This window comes from Cygnus atratus, chromosome 3, assembly GCF_013377495.2.
Source record: "Cygnus atratus isolate AKBS03 ecotype Queensland, Australia chromosome 3, CAtr_DNAZoo_HiC_assembly, whole genome shotgun sequence".
Lineage (NCBI taxonomy): Eukaryota > Metazoa > Chordata > Aves > Anseriformes > Anatidae > Cygnus > Cygnus atratus.
In genome coordinates, this window is record NC_066364.1 from 37,026,744 (window position 1) to 37,050,414 (window position 23,671).

A 23,671-nucleotide genomic window follows, 5' to 3' on the forward strand; every position below is an offset into this window, starting at 1 on the left:
CTCCTCATAGGCATACTCACACTACTCTTGTATTAAGAGTTTTGCATAAGAGAAACAGTTTTGTCTTCCCTATATGAAGAGTCTGCAGAGAGACAGAGTACAGAGTACAAGCAGACTTCTCTCAGACCTTCCTACAAGTATTTCTCAAATTAAGAGTTTAATTAGCCTTAGAATCATCTTCTTATCCTACTATTCCTTTTCAAATACAGAAGAGCACCACTTTCTAAATCACCAAATCTTGATTTTGAAACCAAGACTGAAAAATCTACTGCCCATATACATTGCTGCATCTTATTCCAAGGCACTATCATACAGTCTGTACCCTTCCTTCCCCAGCATACCAAGCCTATAAGTTATCTGGGAAAAATCCACCCTAGCTCATTAACAATATTAAAACAGCTACATTGGATTTTTGTCCCTTTCAGTTCTCAATGATATATATATATATAGGGCTTTTCCTCCTGAGAGGTTCAGGTGCAATTCTCTTGGAAAGTGGAAATAAAAGCCAACTGTCAGGTAATTTTCTATTAGATCTGAAAGGATGTAACCCTAAGTTGCTTGGCTACCCTAAGTACTAAAAATGGGGAAAAGGTGTGATAATACTGTGTTGAAAATTCTTGCAATAATCAACTTAATGTTCCATGAACTGCGAATACTGTTTAAAAAAAAAAAAATCAAAAACATAGCTCCACTGGCAGCAGAAGAATGCTTCACCTTTAGCGTTTATATTTGAATTCCCTCCTTGAAGTTAATGCAATTGAAAGATGACATTCAGACCAGACCACAGCCACAGCAGCTTTGTCAAGTGACTTCACAGTGGGAATAGCCTTAATGATTAAGAATGGAATCTTTTTGCCTGTCCAAAGAATTAAGAAGCTCACTCTTGAACCCTCCTTGTACAGAATTCACTTACTTTGAATTACCAAAGAATTTGTCTCAGGCAAGAATGCAGGTTCAGCAAAGAAAGGGGAAGAGGAGAAATCTCTGCTTTTATGTTCCCTTCCTGCCTCCCAGAACTCCCATTTCAGTGCTTCCCTTCACACAAATCCTGTCCACAACTAGTTCAACAGATACGTGTCTTTAGTACAAAAACACAAGTAATGAGCAATTTTCCTTGTGTCAACAAGAAATACCAAGTTATTCTGGAGCTGAAAGTACCACTGCTCTGTTTTACTGATTCACTACAAATAGCAGCTGAGCAACATATCGCCTTTGGATTTCTTGGACATTTCTTGGACATGTCTTGGACAGCTCTCAACAGCTTAAGATATACAAAAATGCCACTTGTATTTGGTCGACACCAAGTGATAAGGTTAGTTCATAAAAGCAATTGCTTTGGAGAAATGCCATTCCCCATCCTATCTTAATATAGCATCTTAGATGGGGAAAAAAACAAAACAAAACAAAAAACCACTACTACTATTAGAAGTAGAAAGCCTTGTGTTAACTATTTTTTGCTAACTAACTTTTGGATAAAAAATAACTTTTGTCCATCATGGCAAGCTTCATACCTCATTCTACAAGCCAGCTCCTTCATCAGTTCAAGCCTAGAAGCCTTAACCAAAACACACATTCATTTACCGCAGTCACAACCACAGCACACATTCACAACCACAGCCCCATTGGTCTCTGTACTGCCCTATACAAAATCCTCGGTCTTGTTGCATACACAAAAACAAGCTTTATGGGGATATATTGCTGCAAGATTATTTCTTAGAAGTATAGAAGCTGATAAGGCCTAGTACAGTTACTGCTGTAACTGAATACCAGAATTCCAGCTGTGAATATCCTTCCAAGAGTTTGAACAACACCTAACATTACCTGTTGGCTATATCAATTCGTTATTCTTATTATTTGGCTGTTTACTGAACTATCAATAACCACCAGCTGCAGCTTTTATCTGGAACAGCACAGCTACACTGGAAAAGGAAGGGTTCTGTGTTTGCCACAGTGGTATGGGGTCATTTACTGAAATCTCTGCCCTAGAGCGTTTCCTAATTAGCCTTTACATGTTGTGCTGATCGTATACTCCAACCATATCTGGTAGAAAGTGGTAATCAATGGAGGCATGGTGCACGAGCTATTTGAGTTGCCATGCTGCCATCATTTTTATTCTGAGGAGAATAAACTCTCTTTAGCGCTTTCCACCCCCAAGAAGATCTACTTTCCTGAGAAAAACATTTGCTTTTAATAAACGTCTAGAAGCAAAATTTTCACTAGCCTATCAACCCTGCCCAGAACAGCAGTTTGTAATTCACTGCAAGTCTGAATTAGACTGAAAATATGTTGGAAGCAGCCTGATGTTTTAGCTCCATTGCTTAGCTGTTACACACTGAATACATAGAAAAAAATGAGGGTGGGGATGAGAATGTGCAAGCAACTTCAGTGGTATGTTAATTAGCTACTGCATGCCTGATAGAAACAGGTCAGCTGAGTATGCAGCCTCAGTGGCTGACAGATCTAACTTCCAGTAGCCAGATAGGGTGCCACACTTTTTCAGCTGCTTCAGCAGGATTCTTTTAAGAGTCCAGATATTTTGTCAGTGGATGTCACAAGATGATATAACCTTCAGTATAGACAGCCTGAAAAATAACCAAACAAGACCAAAGTGCCTGTGCTCCATTGAGTTGGCAATCACCGGATGCTGAGAATGGGCTGAAATTCTTAATTGTGAATGAAATGTGCACATCTATGTAGATAGTCCCACTGAAAAAGTGGACATATCTACAGGAAAAGAATACCAAGTGTTATGCAAACTTGTCCATGCAGTCAGTGCAAAAGTATGACTTTATACTCTCCTTGAGGCATATTGAAGCATAGTTGCATTAGCAAGTACTTTATAATATGGGTGTAAACATTTCAGTCCATTTTGTCCCTTATCTGTAAGGCAACTAATAAAAAGACAGTAAGAGTTCCTAAAAGCAGAAGGCTGCCTCATATGCGAATGCTGCATCTTAAAACAGGTTTTACAAAGCTGACTGACATCCGTTGGGGTTAGAAGGAGCACCCTCTCTGTGCTAAAAGAACAAATGCAACAGGATGAAACTAAACACGCAATTCCTTGGTGATCATTTTCTTATACCACACAAGTTAAACACAAATCCTCTCCTTCTGCCAGCCAGACAGGGGAGTTTAAGTCTCAGAAATGTTGAGAAACAAACTAGCAGTAGACTTGACATTTCAACATAAACCTGCAACCTTTCACATACTGCAGATCTCTCAATGTTGCAAAAAATTCTGCTAATAAACTGAATGGAATATCCACCTGAGAGCTGGAAGATGCAGTTAGGACTACTAACATTCAAAGGAAACTGACAGTAGTAAGTTGCTATCTAACAGCTCAAAGCCACCACTGCATCTGGAAGATGCATTTGCCACTGGCAGTGGAAATCTCGTATCAAGCTACTGATGAGTGGGGAAGTCGGAACCTGTCAGGCAGGCTTAAATCCAGTCAGCAAAGCTTCGTGCAGAGTCACGTCTCTAGACTGGAATACCAAGAAGTGTCAATCATACTCCTAAGCACACTACGGAGGTGAGTTTTGAAAGGTAACTTTTCATAATACTGCCTAAGCATCTTCCAGCCTCAGGGTAAACAGGAGGAAGTTCTTTAAGATCACCTACTGTAAACTTTGTAACTTTTGCCTGTTAATACTCTTGCCATTCACAAATAGCAGAACGATTCAACATTTGAATAAAGCTTAGCAAAGCCAGGAAGACTCAACATGGCTTAGAATGAAGAAACACATAAGAAAGTCATAGGCAAGGCTCACATATGAAAATAGTTTTCTGTTTTAGGAGCCAGAAACTAGGCATCACTCATGATAAATTGTACATGTTTTCAAAATACTGGCACACTAGATATGCTGACTTCCTCTGGCTTGCTGCCCCTTAGCAGAATGTACATTCTCCTATAAATGGGTTTAAATGAAGCTATAAAAGTTGGATTAAGAGCTATAGGCACAATTACTGTACTTTGGATTCCAGAATCATGCAGTAAGCTCCAAACCCAAGCCTCGATTTGAAAAGGTTGGGTTTTAAAACTCCAGGGTTGCTAAAGAACCAATGCAATGATTTGTTAAAGCTTGTGTCTATATTCAACCTCTATATAATGAGAAACAGCAGCCTTCAGAGTCAGGAAACAGGCCAGCTGGCTTCCCCCTTTCATATAAGTCCTACACTCTCCAAAATGAGAAGTGAAAGGAAGAATCCTTTTAAAAAGAGTTTGAACTCTCACTTAATTGTATCTATGTGGGCTCTTTAATTACGTGTAAAGATGCATTCTCTAGCTAGCAAAGTCCTGCACTATGGCAAGATCACTGCCTCATTTTGAGGACCTCCCCAGAAACTTGTTGACTTGCATAAATTTTAAGGGTGTGGGCGACAAGTCAGTATGTTTTATTCATGCTTTGAGCAGTCGTGTCTTCCTCTCATTTCTGTGGAGTACCATTTTAGAACATTCTGTAAACTATCAGATAGACTTAAGTGATAAAAAGAAACTATGCCAGAGCCACAAGAGCCTGCCAGTCTCTGCAGGCTAACAGCTGACCATCTGCTATGGAAGCATCCGCTGCCATTGTGTCATCCATGCTTGTGCCAAGCCAAGATTCAGTTTGAAGTGATCAAGTACACTGTCAGTTGTTGTGCCATGGTCTTATCCCACCTCTTTAGCAAAGTTTAAGGCACTTTCTTGAAAGGGTATGTTCTTTGGTCCTTTAAATAGTTGGTAGAACAATCTTAGCTCAAGTGAACGCCAAACTCTCAATCTACCCTTACCTGTGTTTCACATCTCAGCCATAACCTAGTCTCCTAAACACCTATAGGGGGGTGGGGGGACCAAAAAAACCCAAAACACTGCTTTCTTTTTCACTCCTTTCTTAAGACAGTAAAGAGAAATTAAAGCCACCTTGACAAAGTACACAGCTCAACTGTCTGTGGCCCAACTACAGCACCAGGAGTTCCTGCCAACTTGCTTTCTACCTGTGGTAATTTCGCATATTGGCTTATGACCAAAGAAAAGGTTGACCATAACGAGTCAGACTCAAGCTGCAGACACATCCTGTCAGCAACTTGCAGTTCGCATTACACATTAGGAGCAGGGCATACTTTCCTGGTGGCCTTCAAGCATGGCCATGCCTGTGTACTCACACTATCCCCTCTGCAAATATACACCTTTGATTTTTATCAATAGCTAGAAGAAAAAAAAAGAAAGAAAGAAAAAAAAAGACTCCAGCAAGCCAACTGACATACTGTCTCAGTTCAAATGGCCAGAGTACAGATTATACAAATCTACAACATTAGCATGACATCAGGGCTTTTCAGCATCCAATTCCTTTCATTAAACTAAGTTGAGATACAGATACAATCTAAAACAAAGCATGAAATCACATTACTCTGGACAGGGAGGAGGAGCAGGAGGGTATTTAGACTTGGTTAGTCTGGCAGTCAGTGGTAATATTGACGCCATTTGCTATATACTATGCCTAGGAATAAATTGCAAACCTCAGAGGCACCGTGCAATTTCCAGCAGCATAGAAAACACTGTTCTAGTATTCCATATATGTTCATGGTGATATGGTCAAGTCTTCCAAGGCTGACGTCCAATACCATTTGTAGCACTAGTCCAGGCTGCTGGTATACTCCCTCTCTAGTGGACTAGAACTGTCAACTGCTTCAACAAATGTTTGACAACCTGAAGAGATGAATTTTTATGAGCACAAGGACCTTACTGACTACTAGATATGAACCCACCCTTGCAAAACTTACTTCAAATTGTTTTCCAGAGAGAAGTAAATATGATCAAAATAGCAAAATTACAAGTATTAAAAACAGTTTTAGGGGTCTAGCATGTGGTTTGCAAGGCTCCAGAAAAAAGCAGAAAACCATACTCTGCAAAGTGACAAGCTAGCCTCTGCCAAGTATTCTGATTGCCTTCCAGCAATTGCCAACATCTGTTTTATTCAAGCCATCAAACTGTCATCCAAGCAAAATTTTGGCCACTAGGGAAGCTAACCAACCATGCTGAGTCTGATGGAGTGGGATACTCTAGCATCAACTCACCAATGAGGCTTCACACTGCAAACCTACTGGTACTGCTGACTCAGGGGAACACAAATACTGTTGCAAACCCTGCTGCTAATGGTCAGTGCCTGCAAAGCTCCTAGCAAGGCTTCTTATATCATATCATTTAGTTTGAGTTCAGGGTTCAGACTAGTGCTAGATTACCTGTTCTTTTAGCACACCGGAAGTCCCATGCTGAGATTTCAACCCCAATTTCCCAGATTGCTTTATTCCTTGCTGTTCAGTTTTCATAGTATTTGAAACCCATCTCTCCAAACCAGGAAGAATATTATTCCTAATCTACATTGTATGTATTGAAGTATGGCAATTCAAGTTTCATCAGATACTCATTGGTGCAACTGATTTCATGCCTTTGATATTTTCCCTATGCACATAACAGAACTTGTCCTTTTCCAACCTAACCAACATTCTGATCTGTGCCTTGAAAATAAGCTCCAAAAAGGAACAGCACATATGAAGTTAATGATACTGTTTGGAACAATTGACTCATCTTTAGACTATAGTAAGACTAAGGGAAGAGATATAGTGCCTTCCCTCCATTCCCGAAAAGATTGGAGCCAGCTTATTCAGCAACACCATATGTCTGCAGCTGACTGCAGGAGGCCTTTCCTTTTTTATTTATTTATTTATTTATTTATTTATTTATTTATTTATTTTCCTTCAGGGATAGGGGGTGTATGTGGCACAGTTTTGGTAGTGGGGGTGCTGTAGGGGCAGCCTGTGTGAGAAGAGTGGTCACTTTCACAGGCTATGTGCAGGGGATATCTGTTGTAACACCAGAGTGCCTCCTGTTCCACCTCTGACCTTGGTGTTCCCTCTACTTTTTTCTCACTTTCAACCCCTTCTCTGCTGCCTGGGCAGTAGTGTCTGACTTTTCTTAAATATGTTTTCCCGGAGGTGTCACCAACTCAGCTGTGTCCTAAGATAGTGTATTGGGTTGATGTGTCAGAGGTTTGGTAGCATGGGTGCTGCAGGGGTGGCCTCTGTGAGCAGAGCCCAGCCCATGTCAGGTCAGAGCCAGCTCCAGCCGGCCCCAAAAGGGACTTGCTGCTGGCCAGAGCTGAGCCATGGAGTGACGCTGGGTGGGCCTCTGGGAGAGCAGATTTAAGGAAGGGAAGAAAATCTACTGTGCAACAGCAGCTGGGAGAAAGGAGTGAGAAATGAGTGAGAAGCAGCCCTGCAGGCACCCAGGTCAGTACAGCAGGAGGGCAGGAGGTGCTCCAGGCGCGCAGCAGCAGTTCCCCTGCGGCCTGTGGAGAGGCCCCTGGTGGAGCAGGCTGTCCCCCTGCAGCCCACGGGTCCCACATGGAGCAGATCTCCACGCTGCAGCCCCCCCGTGGAGGAGCCCCCGGTGGAGCAGGTGGATGTGGCCTGGAGGAGGCTGCGGCCCATGGAGAGCCCCCGCAGGAGCAGGCCCCGGGCCGGAGCTGCAGCCCGTGGAGAGGAGCCCACGCAGGAGCAGGGGGTCTGGGGGGAGCTGCCGCCCATGGGGGACCCGTGCTGGAGCAGTTTGCTCCTGGGGGATGGACCCCATGGTACGGAGCCATGTGGGAGCAGTTCTTGAAGAGCTGCTGCCTGTGGGCAGCCCCCTCAGGCTCAGTTCGGGCAGGACGGCATCCCGTGGGAGGGACCCCGCGTGGATCAGGGGCAGAGAGTGACCGTGAAGGAGCGGCAGAGACAAAGCATCAGGGACTGACCACAGCCCCCATTACCTGTTCCTCCTGGGAGGAGGTGGAAGAGGGTTGATGGGGGGGAAAGTGTTTTTAGTTTCACTGTTCTAGTCCACTACTGGTAGGCAATAAATTATATTAATTTTCTATACTGAGTCTGTTTTACCCATGGTGACAACTGTTGGGTGATCTCCCTGTCCTTATCTTAGTCCTTGAGCCCTTTCCATAGTATTTTCTCTCCCTTTCCCTTTGAGGAGGGGGATTGAGAGAGCTGTTGTGGTGTAGCTCATCTGCCCAGCAGGATAAAACCACCACACAGGTCTGTGGTGGAGCTGGCTGTGTCTGCACCAGGGTAGCTCCTGACAGCAGACACCCTGCAGCCCCCTACTGCCAACACTTCGCCATGGACATCCAATACTGGGGGAAACATGAGTAAGGCAGGAAGAGTGCCGGCAGCTTCAAGTATTTTGAAAACACGCAGAAAGATACCAGATGCAGGTGTGCCTCTGCTATATTATTATTTCTTCAGAAGAAGAGACCAATGGGGCAACAATTCTCTTATTGGTTACGGTTTCCTCTCAATTCAAAGACTATTCCCAGTAGAGCAGCTTCTCAGACCACAAGTAGGCCTCAAGATAGCAGACGACTCCAAGGGGCTGGAAGGAAGAATCACCCACTGCTGCTGTTTTCTCTATGCAGCAAGAAGCACTGAAGATTAATAGCTTCCAAAATGCAGAGTTATCGTGGCTGCCATCTACTTTTAAGCACTTCAGAGGATCTTTCAAGAAACAGAGACATAGATGGATGGACTAACCAGTCCAACAGAGTACTTTCTTGGAGACTACAGAAAAGTCCTCACTAGTTGGACAGGCATACAGAAGGTGCATACAGAAGACAGAAAGTTTAAGAGCCAGGTCAGGAAGTCAGATGCACAGATCAAATCAAACCGTGGAAATAAGAGTACAGATTTTTTTAAATTATTTTTTTTAAAAAAGACATTCAATCACTGCTGCCCAGGATCTAGCGGAGTAAACACTGCTAAGCTGTGATGAGACATATTCAACTACTAAATAGAAGTGATGAAAACTAGGGACTAGTCACTGTATTATTGCTCTGCTCTTTCAGGAGAAGAAAAAAAAAATCATATCTCTTTTTTCATCTGTGCAGAACTAGAAAATGCAAGACTGCATTTATGTAAAAGAAAAGTAGCCACATGTCATACTGACCATCTCATGAACAAAGGACTGCAAAGAAAGCAGAAAAGGCATGGTTACTCCATTGTCAAGGTCTACTAACAGAAGTCATTACAGCAGAAAGGCCTTACTTCTCCCCAGACTGATCATTCACAACCTTGGCAAAGCATGTTTAACAGAAGGATCTTGATGACTGTTGAAAACAGACTACAAATATGTCTTCAGCTGAGGGTAAGGAGGGTAGGAATTAACAATCTAACTTTATCAAGTTACACTGTTTAGATAAAAGAAAGTTTAATATTACACTATTTACCCACTCTTCTGTTTCCTATCCTCCCTTTCGTTAAGCATTGTACCATAAAACGGCAGAACAGTTCTGATGCGCAAGATCAAGTGATCCCACCCAATCTGAATCCTAAAAGCTGTCATCAGCACAACATCAGGGCTTCCACCCCAGCTTCAAACATATTTTTTAAGAAGTATTGCTTGGCCAAGTCTTAACTTAATTAAAAGGGCGGCCTTCTGTAGGTACACGTGCCTTAAAAACAGTATTTAAGTGGGACAAGGATGGGAACTAAGAGCTAATGTTATAGAAATATTCAAGATCGACTAATCTAAAAAACCTTCATATTAGCTCTCCTTACCCGTGACAGATATTTGTATTCCTACTTACAGTTCTACCCATCTCCAAATGATGGAAGTCTTCAATACTGTTTTGAGAAAGGAGATGAGAGAGGTTCACAGAAACAGAGCACCATTCAACATGGAGAGTGATGACAACTCCTTTCAGGAAAAAAAAATGCTAATCCATTACCCATTACTGAATGGATTACTTAAGTAAATAATTACTTGCTTGGAATTTTTCTTTTCCATTGTGAAAAAAAGAGATTCACTAGGATGTCAAGAAGGAATTCACAATGCAGAGTGCAACCCAGCTGCGAAAACAAAAACAAGACACTGTACTACAACTGATCTTCAATGACAATTTTCCAAAGCCAGTTCTCTCATATATGGAAACTATGACAAATTATTTTTGTATATCTCTACGTACTTTAGTAGTTTCATTAGCAAAGTGTGAAGGATCAAACACAATTTGTACAGAGATTCGGTTCTCAGCAATTATTTTTTTTAGAAGATAATCCACAGCCATCAAGACAAAGCATCACCCAGACTGCAGAGCATTGCAGTACTCAAATGTCTGCACTACTCCCTTCAGAAAAGGGCCACAAGAGCCAACAGACCTGGAATGCTCTCCAAATCACCACAATAGCAAACAACTTCTGAAAGACACACTCAAGTAAATGTTAACAGGTGCCTTTGCTGAGTGACTGAAGATAGCTGTGCTGGTTTCCACCTTTCCCAAAATCCAGCCGGCAATATGTAATTTTGTAATCACACACAGTAATGAGACAGAGGTTCCTAAGACTAACCTGTGGGTTAGTGGGTTATATTTACTGAGCACAGGAAGAAAGCTTAACTCTTTGCTTCTGAACAATCAGCATTCCTGTTTCAACGCTGTAGAACACAATAATTCAAATTCCTTAAGGTCATCCACACAGTTTGAAGGATAAAGGCAAAACACTGCAAGGACAAGTACCCGTATCAGGAAAATACTGACAGCAGCCCTGCATTTCAGTTACCAATGTAAATTAAACTATACATCTATTTTTAGAGCTTTTGTCAGCCACAGACGTGTGCCAAATCAGACCTGAGATGGAAATACACAGAATCACAGAGTCATAGAATCATTTAGGTTGGAGAAGACCTCCAAGATCATCTGGTCCAACCTTCAATACATTACTGCTCCTGCAATATACACCCAGGTTAACTCCATAGCCACTGAAAATTCAGTCCTGGTCTTCATCTGCTTTGTTTTCACATTTCATAAAAGTCTCCTGGCTTTTGATCAGGCCTCTGGAAGGGCCTTCTACCTTACAAGAATTACTTTAAGGAAGTAAGGAGGCATTACACGGTCTTTTTAGACTACACACTCCAGAACTTCCTCCTGCTGCAAAACAATTCACTTGACAAAACATAGTCAAGGAAAATCCCAGCCATTTCGATCCATCTCAGAAACAAGAACTTGTTACAACCAACCACACATGCAACAGCCTCGCTGGTTTCCACTTCACTTCCCTAAAAGAAAAATCACTGGTCTGTTTCTGAGCTAAAACCTTTATAAAAGGAGCTCTGTTCAGATTTACTTATTTTTTTCTGATCTATCATGTGTTTTATCATTTAAAAGTTATTTCCTTTCTCTGAAAGCTTCTCCCTGTTGATACCATCAGAGCCACCACATCCAAGTCTGGAAGATGGCTTTTGCTTGCCCCACGTAATCAAACTCTCAGTAAAGCATTAACACATCTTTCAGAGCAATTCTGAGAAGGAAACTTCTGTGCCAGGCTCTAGGCTTGCCCTCCCAGTTGAATTACCAGAGCTCATATATCTTTAACACAGCCCATATATATCTCACCCACCCATTGCACAACGGCCCTTTTCACTGCTTCCAAAAAAATCAAGTTGCTAATCCCGATTTCACCATGTAAACACTTCCCTTGCTGTATCTAATTGTAATTTATTTAACACAACACAATTAGCTGAGGGAGTTGAATCAATATCATTGTGCTAACTTTAAGACCTCTGTTGGAATAAAGAAACTGTGTCAGGGGTGCTAACAGTTCGGTAAGTCCACAAGGATCAGAGCTCTGTTGTGCTAACTGCAGCACCTTGCCCCAAACCATCACAGCGTCCTAGATTTATGCTCCTCTTCTCCCAACAGAGACTTGGGAATTTATTTAATGCTACCTAGCACTACTTCCATCAGTTGCTGAAAATTAACTTGTATGAGAGCCGGAATTCAAGAAAGTGGTAAATCTTAGTAATGAGTATTAGCGACCTAGCCATACTTTAGTACTTCTGCATTACATAACAAGTCTGTGCAGCATCCAGAGTCCATGCCAAAGGACAGCAGCATCCATATTAAAGCCTGGACTTGTAAGATGTGCAAGTACAAAAAGTCACACAAAGGCAAACACTCAGCAGCTCAGCTTTTATTCATAGAAGACACTTCATTCTATTCTCTTCTCGACACACATGCACTCACACTCAAATCGTGCTGTTTACTTGTCAGAGCAAGTTGCCTTTATTTAAGTTCTACTCACACATAAAAAAAACCACCTTGTCATCTGCCACCTTTCTAAAAACCTACAGAACTAATACATTCTGTAGAAAAGTTATGAGGACAGGCATAATGTTGCATCCTCATAGGACTATCTAATTCATGTTAAATAGTTGATCTTTCCATTTAATTTACAAAGCCCAGCTGCTAAGCAGGACACCGGAAGATAGAGGCCTGGTGTCATGTCACACAACCTAAGACACCAAATAAAATTACAGAGATCCCTAAGGGCACGGTACCACCACGCTGACAGTAGAATCGTAGCTTTTAATAAAGCACAAGGTGATTGGAGCGCAGCTATCTTCTCTAGTATCTAAAGTCTTAGTCACTGAAATCCTTCACACCTCAACTCAAAACTTATCTTAAGGCACTGGCAAGTCTTACCTTGCCTTCCCTTCTCCACATTTTCATATGCTACTTAACCAACTGGAAATGCAGTCAGCCACGTGACTCAGAGCCCGACCTCCATCTAGCAGTATCTCCTGCATGTACTGAGGTATTGCTCTTTCAGAGGGCGAACTTTTAATTTATGCTCTCATTACAATGTAAGGCCCATTTTAACACTTGTTCACAAGATATACATCAGAGTTCAAGGAACTGCTTAACAATTCACAATTCTAAGGAGATGCCTCAGGTCTCAGAGCCTGAGAATATTTTCTCTTCTAAAAATGAACTTGATTTTTCATTTATAGTCCACAGTTTTGAATGTATGTATCTCCCACTGACAAAATTCTGTCTTTAACGATATCAGATAGTTAAATGCCCAACTCTTGCATACAGCTTGGAAAACAGATGATAACACAGACAAGGATGTATCTTCCCAGGAAATGATCCTTCCTCTTTCTCCCATGCATCTTACATGTAGGTGGGTATGAAATTGCATAGAATATGAGGCTTCAATCTCCTCCAGTCTCATTTTCTGAAGTAGTAATATTAGCACCAATATCCAAGCACAATCCCTTTCCAGACCCTAATATAGCACTTGTAAACTATTTCTACCTCGCTTTAATCCTGCCCATTCCAGAAAGTACTTTCATTTTTACATGTGTAAAATATGTGTATATACTAGTATTAAACAGAAATGGCATTGCTTTAATTACAAGAACTAAGCTTCTTTAAAAAAAACTAAAGCTTCTAGTAACAGATACAGTAGGACTGTCCATACACAGCCTACAGATTGAGAAGTGTCGACAGCTACCAAACATCAACACAGGAGACATCAATAACCAAGAAGTTTATATTCAGTGGCTTATCTATACTAGTCAAAGGATATTTTTTAATACACACACACACACACACACAAAAAAAAAAAAGTGAGACTATATGATATTAAGACAGCTGATCTATTTTAACAACAGTTTATGCTCAAGCCAGTCCTCAGTCAAGGCTGCTTACATCAGCATCTCATCGCCATACATAAAGAGTACATCAGCCTGAAGGCTGACATGTAGGTTGCCACTTATGGGGTTAGCTCTGAAGCCATTAACACCAAGATCTGGAGTTATTTTCCAGAAGTAATACTACCTCCTTTGAAGAAATACAGCATCATCAGAATTGTATTTACATGCACCTGCACCAGCATTACTTTGTAATGGACAGCAGCCAAGAGACTTCTTGGTAAAAAACCCTGCTTATCTTTACTTGAAAGCATTTCTTACCAGGTGTCCTTAGCATTTCCAAAAAAAAAAAAAAGGAAAAAAACACTTAGTTTTAGGCAACATGAAAACCTGCTGTTTCTATATTGAGTCCAAAGCAAGACAGAGTTACTACTGGTAAACAAAGCCAATTAACATCATACAATTAAGTACTTTCACCATCCTAACTCCTTGGTGATTCCAAGAAGGGGCTGACAGTGAGTGGGATGAAAAGAAAGAGAATTGTCAAGACAAAGCATTACTAGCTCACTGCTTTATAAGAAACATTTTGACTTCAACCTTGTCTCATGCATTAACTAGCTCATGCAAGTCCGGAATAGATTAAAAGTCTGTGAGACAAAGCCACCAGCCATCTTCAATAAGAGATGGTGGAAACCATCAAGGGGGATCGTGAAGTTGCTCTCAGATATTTGGGACCTCAGCAACAGCCCCTAAACTCTCCAGAGGCTGTTCCAACCCACAGCGCAGTGCTATCGGGCTCCCTGATCATTTCGACATGCCACCATCTAATGGAGATGGCCTTGCTCTTGTCAGTGCTTGGCCAGCTCCTGGCACAGCGTCGCTGCCCCTGCCCAGCACCATCCATCGCTGGGGAGGCTGAGGGAGGCAGTGACAAGCGTGTGCCCATTTTGCCATGGGTCTGATCCCCTTCGCTCCCTGAGGGACTCAGTGCTGAGAGGCACGCTTTGCGCTGCCTTCCTGGCTAAAAGGTCAAGAGGGAAAAAAAAAAATGGCTGAAAGAGCGGTATTATGCAATGTGAGGAGAAATGCAATAACAACTCATCCTCTCCTGGAGATTTCTCGTAACCCTTTCGATCTGCGAGCTGGATTACAGCAAGCACGGCAGCCAAAAGGCTCAAAGCCCCGTTACGGAGCGCCGCAGGCAGCCTCCTTAGCCTGGGGCCTCCGCTGCGGCTAGGCAGAGGGATGCTTACAGTCCAGGTGCTTCTTCTTGGGCCCCATCACTTCATGCGTGGTGGCTTTGCAGACGGCTCTGGCTACGGCTGATCCCGTAACGCTGTACTGAGCAGCTGCGATGCGATCCGTCAGCGTCTGACCCGACATCTTCGGTTCTCGCTGCTGCCTGCTCTGCAGAGGCGGAAAACACGGGAGGGGAAGGGGCTAGGCCGGCTGTAGGGCCGGGGGGAGGCGGGGGGCCCGCGGCCGCACAAAGCTCCCTCGGCATCCACCCCCCCCCCCCCCCCCCGCCGCCCCGTTGTGTAAGCCTTTCTGGGGCAAAAAAATAAATAAAAATAAATGGTATTTTAGACACCGCGGGGGGGGGGGGGGGGGGGGGGGATAACGATAAGCCCGAGATGGAGCACAAACAGCGATGAGACGGGGGGAGGGGGGGAAGGAAATCGACCCCCCCCCCCCTCCATCACCTGCCCGCAGCCTCCCGGGCGGGGGCTCGGCACGGCTCGGCACGGCTCGGCACGCCATGTTCCGCCTTCCCACCGCCTCTCCGTCCCCGTTTAACACCCCCCCCCCCCAGCAAAAGGTGTGGGTCGCCATGCAGCATCCCGGCGGGCTCCAGCACCGACCTGTCCGTGTGTCCGTGCGTCCTTCCCTCCCGTCCTCCTGCCGCCGCTGCCGGCCCGGCCCCGAGAGCCCCCCCGGTGCGGTGCGGAGCGGTGCGGGGCGGTGCGGGGCGGTGCGGGGCGGGCTGCCCGCTGCCCCCTCCCGCCGCCACCGGGGATGCGCTGGGCGTCCACGCCCGGCAGCCGCCGCCGCCGCTGCTGCTGCTGCTATTTCCAGCCTAATCCTCCCCGCAGCCTAATCCCCGCGTACTGCCGCAGCAGCGCCGCCCCCGAGCCCGGTGCAGGGGGCGGAACGGAGCCCGGCGGTGGCCCGGCGCAGTCAGGTGACAGCCCGGTGGCAGCCCGGTGGCAGTCCGGTGGCAGCCCGGTGTGCCTCCCACCCAAAGGGGAGCCCCGGGGACGGGGGCAGGGGTGAGGGGGGGGGTCTGGGGGCCCCAAAAGGCAGCGGGGTGAGGGTAGGGGGCGAGGGGGATGCGGTGGGACCCGGGCTGTCCTCTAGAGCTGGCCCGGTGAGAATCATCCTCCGCGAAAATAAAAAAAAAAAAATAAAATAAAATAAATAAAATAAAATAAAACAAAAACAACAATAAAAAGAAAAAGAAATAATAGAAACAAACACACACACACACACACAATAAGAACAAAAATGAAAATAAAGAATGCAAAGCACCTTGCACAAATGGGGAAGTCTGGCAGAGCCGCTGATGCTGCCTCTGTCTGCGGTACGGTGCTGTGGATAAGTCTGGAAAGGATTCGCCGAGGTTTCCCCCAAACTGCACGCGAACTGGATGTTAATGATTTGATCAAAGCTGTCCTAAAGATGCCCCCTGAAGGGTTTTCTGTTTGATATCCCAAAGATCCCGGCCACAACGCCGTGCCACGCTAGGCAGGGGACGTAGGGTGCATCGCCCCCAGCAGCAGCCCGGGGCTTGTGCCGTGTCATTGAAGCCTGCCGGTGATCTGCCCAGTCTTCGGAAATGTGGCGTACATATATTAACATAAATCGTCTGAACTTAGTTTGGGAGTGAAGTGATTTAGGTGGGTGGGGCCTGAGTGAAATGGTGCTGGTAGCGATTACTTCAAGCTGCTGTTAGAACAAATCCAAGCAGACGACGTGCGTGTTATTAATCAGCCGAAAAACCTGGTTTGTACACTCGGTGCACAGATCTGTGCATGGGAAGTGATAACCGAGTGGTGTGGCATGCAAAGACACACTGCACCATTTTCATTTATCGCACCAGGAACACAATACTGCCTAGGGACTGTGCTCTGTGACAGTATGAAACAGCAGCTTTTTTACTACTACTTTTTTTTTTTTTTTTTAACAGAACAACCCAGAGATTTTAAAGTCGTAGGTAGCCTGAAAGCTTGGGATTCCTGTTATAGCAATGCTCAAAAGTTCAAGTTCCTTTTTCTATGGACAATCTCTTCCAAAATAACTGTTCAAATGGTGCCTGTGTCCACTGAGGAAAGGTGTTTGTGTTCTCAGGCTTTCAATACTGACTAAATCTCCTTCATTTTTGCAGAGCAGATGCAAACATTTGGATTTCCAGATTCAAATGCTTTCTCATATGCAGTGTTTGAATATGGACAGGGATTTCATTTGGAAAAACACGTAATGTGTATGTTACTGACTGCTGACCAGAAGCATTAGGTACCTGACAAATTTGAATATTCTCATATTTGAGAATTTGAGCCTCGTATATGTCTCATATTTCAATAGTGAGAATGGCTGTAACCACAATGTCCATGTTTGTCTGCCAGCTCTATTCACCATCCTTAGCATTACGATAGCATACTATTACTATACAGACAAATTTTAGTAACGTTTCATTTACCCTAGAAGTGTTAATTTCCATTCATAGAAATTCAGCATTAGTGGAGTGCTATGGGGGAGCTAGAAGCATGCATTTGTGCAGGCATACACATAGTTTTCTCTGTGTACTTCACAGTCAGTTATTTATGTTGTAGTGTCAATTGATATCAGAAGAAAGAAACAGCTGTGAGCTACGGATACTTCATGATCCACTACTGGCATTAAGAATGACTCTGAACTCTTCTTGGTAGTACTGACAAGAGTGTAAATGTCTTGACTTTCAAAAGTCCTGAGGTTTCTTTTTAACTATTAAATTATAGAAGAAAAAAAAAAAAAAGCTTCAGTTTGCTGGTTTCTCCCAGTAGAAATTTAGAATAGCTTCACTTGCTGCAAGTGAAATAGTTTTCAACTTTGCAGTAGAGAAAGTATGTAGTTAGTGATATAACTTTCTATTAATGTCCAGTGTACGTATTCTGAGCCAAGCTTGATGTGAAAGCCTGGACAATTTCTGAATCCGTCCTTATTGTTATGAGCAGTGTCAGTCACTGAGTCTCAACTGTACCACTAAAACCCATGATTGTTAATATTCAGCTCATTTTATATTTTTGCTTTGTCAGAATATTTAAGTAAAAGATAAATTAGACAATTTGTACTATTACTGTAAAATTTATGTATTGCAAATTGAGTTTAGAAGAAAGGACTGAAGAGATCCTCCAATTTTTTTGTTATAAACTGGCATGTTGCTAAGTCATAAACAGAATATGCAAAAGGAAAACATTGCAAGATTTGTTAAATGCAGCAGTACAGAAGCATTTTTAAGTTGTTAAATTAATTCATCTCCCATTATTTGTACATTCAGCAACAAATAATCAGTGTAATGAGTACAAACAACTACGAAAATATGTCGTATTTACATCCGTATCGTGTTTGGTCAGTACAGCTCTACATGAGGCTCCTCTGTTCCTCTTGTTACTGTCAGCAGATGGACTTCCAGTGACCACTTTATACAAAGATTTTCTTGAGCAAAGCTGGGAACACTTGACCCTGAGAGTTTTGAGGGTATTTCAAACAAATCTCATCCTCAGCTAGCAGGTTGCCTGAATTTCTTGACCATGATGATTTTTCTAAAAAGCTAAGATGCTTTAAAAGGGTGAGACAAGTAGAGCACATCAGTACTTTTAAAATTCAGAGTAAAGTGATGTGACCTACTATATGACCTACTGGAGCTATGTTGCTTTTGAATTTTAACACACACACACACCCCACACCCCACACATCCAAAAACAAACAAACAAACAAACAAAAACAAAAAACAGGAAATCACATTTGTAATACAAAACATATAGGAAATAGGAACCATCTTGTATAAGGTGAGACCATTGGGGGGAGCAGCCCAGGCCTACACACATCTGGGTTTGGGGTTGCCCTATATCAAAGCTCTATATCGGGTGTTGAGAAGTCCCCTGGTGAGCTGGTTCTATGAGCCCCATGTCACAGCCTGACTGATAGGATGCACAGGGAGATCTGGCTGAGGGCTATATAGGCAGCTGGGAGGGCTTCTTGCTGTTAAGAATAACCCAGAGTTGTGTTTTATTTCTTGACTCTTCGTAACTGTGCTTTCAGCTTCATAATGAAGACCCTAAAGGAGAAGATATATGGATGACTACAAAGCTGAATATCCTTTTTGAGACAAATGCTCAAAAAAAAAATTAACAGATTTGGAAATAACTAGAAAGAGTTGGTCTGTGTTAATCTCACCTTCAGGCACCTACATGGAGAACAGGCATGTCTAGAGGCTGATTCATCGCACCTGGCAGCTGGATTATGAACCAGAGATGCCAATGTCTTTGATGATGCAAAGTGTGTAGGACTCTCTATTTCATGCATTTTGAGTTATTTCCTCGAATATAGTGTTCATTTTGGGCCCCTCACTACAAGAAAGATAATGAGTTGCTTGAGCATGTACAGGGAAGAGCAACAGAGCTGGTGAATGGCCTGGAACACAAGTCCTATGAGGATCAGCTGAGGGAAATGGGGTTGTTTAGTCTGGAGGGGGCTGAGGGGAGACCTTATTGCTCTCTACAACTACCTGAAAGGAGGCTGCAGTGAGGAGGGTGTTGGTCTCTTTTCTCAAGTGACAAGTGATAGGACACACAAGGAAATGTCCTCAAGTTGTGCCATGTGAGGTTTAGATTGGGCATCAGGAAGAATTTCTTCACAAAGTGGGTGGTCAAGAATTGGATTGGGCTGCCTGGGGCAGTGGTGATCAAGTCCCCACCCCTAGAGGTACATAAAAGACGTGTGGATGTGGCACTAGAGGACGTGGTTAAGTGATAGGGATCAGTAGGTCAGGTTGGTGGTTGATGGTCTTGAAGTTCTTTTCCAACCTTGATGATTCTATGACTCTATTTCTGCATTAGGTTTTTTTTTGCCATCTGATCTCCTGTTTCTTGTTTTTAACTCTTGGGTCATCCAGTTCTCCAGCCAGCTCTGCTGCCTCTTCCTCTTGCCTTTGCAGCCAGGCAGAGGTTCAGGCTCCATCCTACCCAGGCCCATGCCAGTGGCATGCCCAGCGCTATTGCTTTGCTGCTGGTTTTATGGCCAGTGGTACAAAACAAGAGCTCCTGTAGAGGCTGACTGTAACCATAGTGACAGCAGTGGACCTGAAAAGATCTGTGTAGCAGTGGTAAGGGGGAGAAAAGGACTTTTCAAAGGAAATGTGTCCTCCAGACTTTGTATCAGGTAGATGGAGCCAGGTGACTAGCAGTGTTCTCCCTCTGCTGTTACCTGCAGCAGAAGTTGCAAAACACCAGTACCAGCAGATGCCAAAACCATGAAATGCCCAGGAGTTTCTGTGCTCTGCTGCTCAATATAACCTCATCTCTCAGTCTTGTGCAGCTTCTGTCCATGACAATTCACTCACATTTGTATTTCCCCTCATTAGGGCAGCTGTCCCAGTAGTAACTGATAGCTGTAGCAATAAGCACCAATGAGAAAAGCAGGCTGTCAGTTTTCCAGTCCAAATGATGGCCCAAGAAGAATGCAGCCTGGATATGTACATACATCCAAGGCAGACTGTTCATTAAATTTGAATTATTTCTCTTATGCATGAATATCAGACTTATCCAGTATGCTGGTTCAAGGACACAAGGACAACCTTAAAATCTGTTTAATCTTAGAGGTCTCTGTTGACTGATGCATGAGTGGACATGGCCACATTGCAAGGACAGCTTCTGCTGCTGGAGTTTCTTTTGGATCAGGCCTGACAATAACACAAAGGTTAATAGATAAGAAATAGCACATACCAGAAATGGGACAGAAGTCCAATCATCATGAAAGTCAGTGCCCATGAAACTCCTCAGTATTTATTGTTTCCATCATTTAATGTCACATTCTCTGTCACTTCTCCAACATAAAAGTTTGGAGTTACGGAGTCATATTACACTTCCATGCAATGGATTCAAACCAGGCTTAAATATACATATATATATATATATATATGTATATAACCTTTTCCCTTATACTGAACATTAATCTTATTCTACAGATTTATTTAAACAACTCTGTGTACCAAAAATTACCTGGCTTGCTGCTTCATTAGGTGGTGCGTATTCTAATATATTCAATAGAAATTGCAGCTTCGCATTGACATTAGACAGATGTGAGAATTAGTTTAAGGAAGTCCACAGGTCAACTTGAATACAAATATTTAATATTCCATTGAAGCTGTTGATAGTGGGAAGGGGAACATCTGTCAGATAATTTAGGTAAGTCATGCTAGGTTTCACAGATATTAGCATGAGACAGATTTGCAGTAGTATACAGAAACAGATAATTTCCTACTAATTGACTTTTAAAATTTATTACTCATTGTCTAATTGACAGCCCTGTCTCTGAACACAAAGTAACTCTGAAGAAATTGATCAAAGCTGCATCATTTCCTCAAAGAGGAAAGGATGCTGCATGAACTAAAATTCAAATGTCATTTTTCTATAGGCCATATTTAACAAGAATTTGTTATCTGTGGAACAGAGAACAGACTTTTTACCTACATTGTCTTTGTAAGCAGTAAGTTTTTCCGTTTAAGCAAAAGAATTTTTCTCCTTTGGTGAAGGAACATTATTTTGTAATTCATGCTAACTAAGTATCATCACTTTTCTGCCAGTGGGGAATTGCTGTTGTATTAGTATTTGTAATAATTATGCATTAATACAACGGCAGATGAATTCTCGCTATGGCCATCGTGTATAGCATTAGGGATGCTTCATCGACTGTCACTTGTCTGGCTTCTGCCTGCCACACTAGTGCTGCTGTAGCTTGTGCTGTGAGGAAGTGGCACAAGTGACTGAAATCATGGCTGAGAAGGAGCAAAGGTGGCATCCGGGCACATAGTACCCTTTTTCTCTTTGACCATTTTCCTTCTCTCTCTTCTTCCTATTTTCACCCTTTCTCACAGACACCATCAAAGCTAACGTTGCGCCAAATAATGAGATAAATCCCCAACGGATTTACATTAGCAAAGCTGCAGTGTATGATTCCTCTGGATCAAATTAGCAAGGACTTGCAAAGGAGAAAGCTTTTCTATACTCTTGGAAAAAAAAAAGAAGAGCCTGTCAAGAGAAGGCAATTTCATTTCTTTGCTGTGCTAAATCAGTAAAGCATAGCTGAGGTCCTGAAAGCTAAGCCTGGTCTCTCACTGACTGTCAGGCTCTTGACAGCAAGTGGAGGTGGCAAACTGTCCATGTCTGCAAAAGGGGGAATGCTGTTAAACAATAACTTTAATGTCCAAATTGTTTTCCTGTAAATTGCGTGTATTTGCAGCATGTTTTTATTTTATGTGCTGTCAGTATATGTAGCAGCTGAATGACAGAGGGTGTTAGGCAAAAAACTATTTAGAAAGTGAGCCTTCAGACAAGAGCAACACACCAACTGCTAGAGAGGCAACAGTGAGCTCTGCCAGGTGACATGCACTGCTTATCGAGCTTTTATGCATCCTAGAAGTGGGCTTTTAAACCAAATAAGAACTTGATGTGTAGTAGAAAGAAACTGATCTACAAGTAGGAGCTTAATGGGGTTCATTACAATGCATTTTCCTCATAGTCAGTGGATGTTTAATAATATCTAAACCTCTGGACTAAGTTTTTGACCATGGATAGTGCACCCCATCTGCTGCTGCTCTGTGTTCAGACATACACAGCTGTAAGTACTATGACAGCAAAGTATTGTCAGTCTGCTAAGAAATATCTGAAGTTATAATTTCAGTGACACGTTTGTTCAGTAGAAGTTGAATAGATGTCAGACTCATGTCAAATAAAAGTACAATTTTCAGCCCAATGGGCAGAAGAAGTTTTAAGAAAAAAAAAAAAAAAAAAGATAAGCATGTATGTAAGCAGGAAGGAAGTTATAATCTGTATAATTTGTAGTACTTTTTGACGAAATCCCACCTCTGTTCAATCAAAAAAATTAAAAAAAAATCCAAATTAGGCAATTAAATACTTGAATGAATGCTAAAACTTACATATGCAGATATGTATGTAATAGTAAATTTTTCATACATTTTTAACTATACTTAATCTTTTAATAGTTCTGGTGCGTATGGTTTTCAATGCACATTATAATTTTGCTAAAGCTTCTGAGCATAAAGCTCAGCCTAATACTGTAAAAATCAAATTCTTCAGCTATGCTTCTGAAGTGTTAGGGTGACTTTCCAAACCTGAGGTTTCTCTTTAACCTTATCAGTCTGTCAACAGGAGGACACTTTTGATTGTACTGGCGTCCAGTGGCAACCTAAGGACCATTCTGGTGGTGGGACATGATCAGTCAACTCCTTCTTGACTAGATGCATTCCACTTTAATTGGTCTTGCATGATGTTGACTGCCACGACCATACAGAAGACTAAGCCCTTCTGATTTTGGATTGCATGGTAAACTGGGATCATTACCAACACTTTAATACAGTCAAGTGCATATATCGAGAAGCAAATCCTATGAGATTACTTGCTGGAAAGCTTTTGCTCTGAAAAAGGATTAGGGGTCATAGCAGGCAAACAACATATCTGAACTTCCAGTGTGATGCTGTGTGGATAGACCTGGTCAGACTTACAGCTTTATAATCAGTTACCAACAACAGGACTGAGGAGTGATTTTCATCTCTTTGTATGACCTGGATGACACTGGTACTACAAAAATAGTAGGTATAAATCAGGCATAAATCCCAATTTCCACGTCCTCTTCTAAAAGTTTTGTCAAAATGGATGAAAGTGTTAGAAGGCTCTTGTTCTCCTCTTCACCTGATGCCTCATGATAGACATACAGACCAGGGCCACAGACTGTTTTCCGTAAAGGGAGAGAATCTTTCTGCTCCTCCAAATTAGGTAAATCATTTGCTAAAAGAGGAAGCAGAGAAGGACAAATCATTTTATTTTCAGGAACATCTGAAAAAGCTTTTATTTACTTTTTTTTTTTTTTTTTTCTGCCCAGCTGTAGATGTGGCTAATATTTAGGTAGAGAGAAAAGCAGTACCATCAACACACTTACAGA

General features: G+C 42.6%; 1 protein-coding gene across 1 annotated transcript in view; it reads right to left on the bottom strand.

Moving 5' to 3' along the window:
• The window catches only part of SNAP91 (synaptosome associated protein 91), a 70,992-nt gene extending 55,566 nt beyond the window's left edge, over nt 1–15,426 (bottom strand). Inside the window, 2 exon segments of the mRNA XM_050709551.1 lie at nt 14,710–14,863; nt 15,319–15,426. Coding sequence (XP_050565508.1) covers nt 14,710–14,839 — 130 coding nt within the window. The 5' untranslated portion in view covers nt 14,840–14,863; nt 15,319–15,426.
• Between the last annotated feature and the right edge of the window lie 8,245 nt (nt 15,427–23,671).